The sequence below is a fragment of the Sinocyclocheilus anshuiensis genome, unplaced genomic scaffold, assembly GCF_001515605.1.
Source record: "Sinocyclocheilus anshuiensis isolate Anshui unplaced genomic scaffold, SAMN03320099.WGS_v1.1 scaffold579, whole genome shotgun sequence".
In the NCBI taxonomy this organism is placed as follows: domain Eukaryota; kingdom Metazoa; phylum Chordata; class Actinopteri; order Cypriniformes; family Cyprinidae; genus Sinocyclocheilus; species Sinocyclocheilus anshuiensis.
Genome location: NW_015551075.1, coordinates 1,829,305 through 1,835,181, shown reverse-complemented (window position 1 = coordinate 1,835,181; position 5,877 = coordinate 1,829,305). Strand labels below are relative to the sequence as shown.

The following is a 5,877-nucleotide window of genomic DNA, read 5'->3' as shown; positions in this document are numbered from 1 at the left end:
CAGAGCTGCATTAAACAGTGTGTAAACACATCTAAATGCCTCTTCAGATGCAGCTTCTGTGTTTCCTCTGCACTGCAAAGATCTGTTTTGTTGATGCTGATTTCATTTGCTTGGTAGCAGCCCAGATGCAAGAATTTGACTCAAAAGATGGTGCACACTTTTAGAAAAAATGGCTTAAAGGTAAAAATGCCCGTAAAACTTGTTGGAAATAATAAATTTCTATCACTGCTGTGAACTGACCACACAGAATATGAAGAATATAAAAAAAATTCAGGAGTCAGCTGTCCACGGTAGTCCTTAAGATATCAGCACAATAACACACTCAGCAAAATATCGTCTAATTATCGTTATCGATAAAATCCCAGAATATTATCGAGATATAATTTTTTGTCAATATCGCACACCCCTAATTTATGTTATTTAATTGATATAATAATTTATTGATAATAATTGTTTAAATTAATATAATAATTAATACTTTTGACTCATCCATTTTCTTAACAATGGTTTAAAGGCTGAAATGTAAAGTTTATCATTTTATAAAACTTTGTTTTTGTGAAAACTTGTATCTGAACTGTAAATTATGCTTTTTACAGTAATTTTAAAGTTTAATATGGTACTACATTGCCCTACCCCGCTCATATGGTATTAATTTATTTGTTGAGGTCTTAGAAAAGGTCTTAAAATATCTTAAATTTGAGCTTAAAAAATCCTGCAGAAACCCTGTATGTAAACAAAGCGCACATTAAACCCCGCAGCACATATGTTTTTTGAACTGAATTGTAGCCTTTGTGAATTCACAATAGCTTTATGCTTTATTATGATTTTTAAATGGTTTTAATATTTCGTGCAGCCTTAGAAAACGGCTTTTCATGGTTTCTCATCCGTGGAATGCGCCACTTCCGTTATTTTGCCGGTTAATCGACACGGGCAAAATGCAGTCAAGGATTTTTTTATAATCAAGTACTCGAATTTCATCGAGGAATCGTGCCAGCCCTAGTTTATATATAAAAACATTGTAATGCCAAATAAAATAAACTACTATTAAAAATGTTGGTAATCAATTTAGTTAATATTTAAAAAATGTAATTTCATGAAAATTTGATAATTTATTTTACTTTTTTGGCAAAGTTCTGCACGACAGAGGTTTACCTTTTTGTGTGATGTGTGAAAATTGTTTTGTGCTTTTTCTGCATCATGGAAATCATAGGGCCTTACATGACGTTTGCCATGTTAAAGACAGCAAGTTGTGTGGGTTATTTATTGTTGTGTGTTAAAGTTAAAACCATTAGTATGACGGGTGTGCATTTAATAGTTGTTCCCTCTTATTACACCCTGTATAGCGCTCTTTGTGGCCATTGAATAGATATAGCAGTTGGCAGTATTTGAAAAATACATATTGAATGTATTATATACATATTGAAATCTGTCCACTGCCTACCACTGCTCTTAATATTGTAGAAGTGGCACAAAGAGCATGTTATTCTCTAGTTCTTTAGAAAACCATCTTTTTATTTCTCCTTTAAAGGCCCCTGAAATCAATATGCTGATCTGAAGAACCTTTAATGAATCAAGAACTTTTTTAATCTACAATGATATAGCTGCTCGGGAACCCCAGAGAGCCGAATGTGGGTTCTTGATTGGCAGGTTCTTTGTGAAATCTAAAGTGCTGCACTGAGGAACCTGTAGTTAATTAAACAACGTTTGCAGCCGTCTGTGGTAAAAGTTGCCGGGGGCATTTGTTTCTCCAGCTTTCACACACTTCCGACAAGAGTTTGTGTAATAGCTGGATGCTTTTAAGTTCGTGTGGCCTCAGGCTGAGGTTTCTTCGAGCTCGTGCATAAAAAAAGAGAAGCGCTCCTCAATTCTGGCTTAGGGTTTTTCATATCATGCTGTAAAGTCATTTCTGATGGCGCTTAGGTGTGACATTTGTTTGATTTTGTATTCATATGAAAAGACCATCCGTATTATGTTCAAAGTCCGAATTGTACAATTACACTGGTGTTGCTGGCATTAAATAAGACGACTTCTTTAATCGGTTTGCTCTGTGTGTTTGTCTCCTTTAGCATTTCTAGATTGTTCGGCTGATGAGACGGCGCCGGTAATCATCTTTGTGTCAAAGATGTTTGCTGTGGACTCCAAAGCTCTGCCACAGAACAAACAGAGGTATTGAACTTGCAGATGTTTGTTTTCATGACTTATTTTAAGCGAATGTCTGTTTTTCCTATGTTGCGTGTGGTTTATTTTCAGATCAAAATTAGTTATAGAGTGATAGAAACATGGCCTGACCTGATACAGGGTTATTATAGTTAACTATTTCTATTCTATGTACCTGTTCTTATTTATTTATTATATATATGTAAAAAAAGCTTGACCCTCTAACACTAGCGTTCTCTTTGCTTTTTCTATTCTGTCTACTTGTTTTCTTATATATATATATATATATATATATATATATATACAGTATATAAAAACCTTGCTATGTGTACTGAGTTAGACTAACTGGGACTTGTCACTTATATATTATTACTCTTTTGTTAGTTTGATTGCTACTGTTGCCCTCAGTTGTAAGTCGCTTTGGATAAAAGAATCTGCTAAATTTTTTTTTTTTTTATATATATATATATATATATATATATATATATACAGTATATAAAAACCTTGCTATGTGTACTGAGTTAGACTAACTGGGACTTGTCACTTATATATTATTACTCTTTTGTTAGTTTGATTGCTACTGTTGCCCTCAGTTGTAAGTCGCTTTGGATAAAAGAATCTGCTAAATGATTAAATGCAAATTATTGTTAACTAAAACTAAAATTAAAACCATAAAAAAAAACAATTTTTGTTAACTGAAATAAAATAAAATATAAAAAAGCTTGTCATGTAGTACATTTCATGTAGTTGCCAAAGCAGAATTTCTCATTTTAATTAAAAACTAAAACTGAAATTAAAAAAACAAACTGTATTGATATGAATAAATATATAAACTACTAAAAATGCCAAACACAACAAAATGGAAATTTAAAATGGAAACAAAATTTATTCCAAATATTAATAAAAACTATAATAGTATCTCACTGATACTAAAATAACACAAATCTGATATATATATATAGAGAGAGAGAGAATATATATATATATATATATATATATATATTTGCTCATTTACTTACCTATTTATTTAGTAGGGACCTAATATGAACTAATATATGCAATTCTCCAACTTACTGCAGAGGGTTCATTAAATAATAAAAATGTAAAATGAATAATAAAAAAAATAAAATTAAATTAAAACAATCAAAAATTACAAAAAAAAAAATGTACTAAAAAGATACCCTGCATGTCATGTAACCATTAACACGAACATGTGAATGTGTTGTTAATTATTGAGTTAATGTCTTAAAATCTCAGGGGCAACTTTGAGTAAATATTTTAGGTTAAAGTTGTTAAGCTGACCAAAAAGTTTGCAATCCCTGCCCTAGTGAAACAGGACATCATGGTGAACCACTTATCACTTAGGCACACTGTTTGGGTGCCAACAATTGTTGAAAAGAAAATATTTAAAAAATTGCATTTCACAATTTATAAAATATAATTATTTAAAGATGTTGTTTTGATATTATTTTAAATATAGATTTCTAGCATAGCACATAGGGAAAACTAGATATTTTAAAACACTATTCACAATAAATATTTATTACAAGACATAAACATGTAATTTGCATTATTTTTATTAATAGTTTTGTAAGCCTGAGGAACATTTAAATTTCTGTCACAATGCAAACTTATTGTGTATAATGTAAGCTTAAAACGTAGTGGTGCAGGATCTGTATTCTTTCTAATTTACATTATTTATTTCTTAGAAAAGCACATTTTTTTCCCTATGACAATAGGATTTTTTAGCAATATATCCTGGATATGTGTAGCAAATGCTCTTGCAGGTTGATTTGTCATTCATATGCAGCATCACATACAAAATGAGCCTTTCTGTCTCTTGTCACATAAATATGAAAAGACACTCTGATTTTGTTTTTCATATTTTTGTTTTGGTGGCTTAATGTGAGGAACATCCCACATATGTGTCTCCACATGGTGTTCTGGAGAAAACAGCCTTTAGGCATCATAGATAAACGTCTAAATCATCCACCGAGAGAGGAGCTAGGACAGATGTTTCCTTTTGTAGATGGTTTATAGGACTTTGATTTGAGTCGCTCACATAATTTACATCAATGCAGATTAAGACTGTCATTCCGACTCAAACCATGTGCAACTATGTCGCAAATCCTAAAATGTTTTATTTACTTTGCATAAAGTGCAGAAACTACACACGTTGACAAAATCAAGTGTCTTAGACTGAGATCTGTCCTGTGATGGAAGGATTTGTACTAACTTTGCTCAGATTCAGAGAGAACAGAATGTGAAATTAATATCAAGTAAATCAAAACCTTAAAAGCCATTTTTCTCAGCTCCAGTGTTGGTGTAGCTATTGAGTTGTGGTTTTGCAGAGTAGTAGGACATTTAAAGGAAATATTTCAGTATTTAAAAATGCTAACTGATCCTGATTGATTTCCTTAGAGGTTATTCTAGTACCATAAACACTACCGGTCAAATGTTTGTATACTGAAATAATGTTTATTTTCAAAAAGTACATTGGCATTCAAAAGTTTGGGGTTGGTAAGATTTATTTTTTTATGTTTTTGAAAGCATCTTATGCTCGCCAAGGCTGCATTTATTTGATCAAAAATACAGCAAAAACAGAAATATTGTGAAAAATGATTACAGTTTAAAATAACAGTTTTTAATTTGAATATATTTTAAAATGTAATTTATTGCTGTGATCAAAGCTGACTTTTCAGCATCATTCCTCCAGTTTTCAGTGTCACATGATCCTTCAGAAATCATTCTAATATGCTGATTTTCTGCTCAATTATTATTGGTGGTCAATTATTAATAATGGTTCTTATTACTATCAGTTAGTGCTGGGCGGTATGACCAAAACTTTATATCACGGTGTTTTTCAAAATTATACCGGTTTCGCGGTACATGACGGTATTTTGACATACACCGGTATTGCGGTATTTTAAGAATTCATATCATAACAAAAATAAACACCGGTATTCAGTATGAACCGGTATACCGCCCAGCACTACTATCAGTGTTGAAAATATATATTCAAATAAAATAAAAAAATCTGTTATTTTAAATTGTAACATTTTTCTATTTTATTTTTTATAATTTGGATTAAATAAACATAGCCTTGGGAGAAGAGACTTCTTTTAAAAACCGTAATTATTTCCAAACTTTTGACCGGTATTATTAGTAGAGTTCTGATAAAAATTGCACAAAATTCAACGGGTATAAAAATACTGTGGAAATTCCAGATTATCCTGTGGGATCTTATTTAATTCCCATTAGGATTCTTTTAGGTTTGGTTCCAAACGATAAGAGAAATTCCAAAAGGAATCCTATGTACATTCCTTCAGGCTTTTGTCTAGAACGAGAGCTGTAAGATCCTGAATAATAGATCTGTGTGTGTATGTTTGAGTAAGTTTGCTATAGCCCTTGGGTTCTACAAACTTTATGGACTTTGGCCAAACAGTGATGTAGCAGTTGATCGATATGGCACCGCACTTGCTCTGTGCGTGTTTGCTTGTGTGTGTGTGAGTGCAAGTTTGTGCTGCTGTGTTGTTGGACCATGAGAATTGATATCCTAAGGTAATGTCACTGGTTTAGATCCGGTCCCTGCTGATGTCCTTTGTGTCTGGACTCAACTGAAATAAATGTTTTTCAGCTTTCATCTTAAAGGGGTCATCGGATGCTACATGCACTTTTACAAGTTGTTTGAACTGAAATGTATGTTGGCAGTGTGTGTAT

The 5,877-nt window shown here is 32.0% G+C and overlaps 1 protein-coding gene across 1 annotated transcript in view; it reads left to right on the top strand.

The window, feature by feature from the left end:
* The window catches only part of efl1 (elongation factor like GTPase 1), a 139,457-nt gene that overhangs the window by 22,378 nt on the left and 111,202 nt on the right, over positions 1-5,877 (top strand). The window contains exon 12 of the mRNA XM_016452221.1: positions 2,067-2,166. Within this exon, the coding sequence (XP_016307707.1) occupies positions 2,067-2,166 (100 nt within the window). The remainder of the gene's footprint in view (positions 1-2,066; positions 2,167-5,877) is intronic.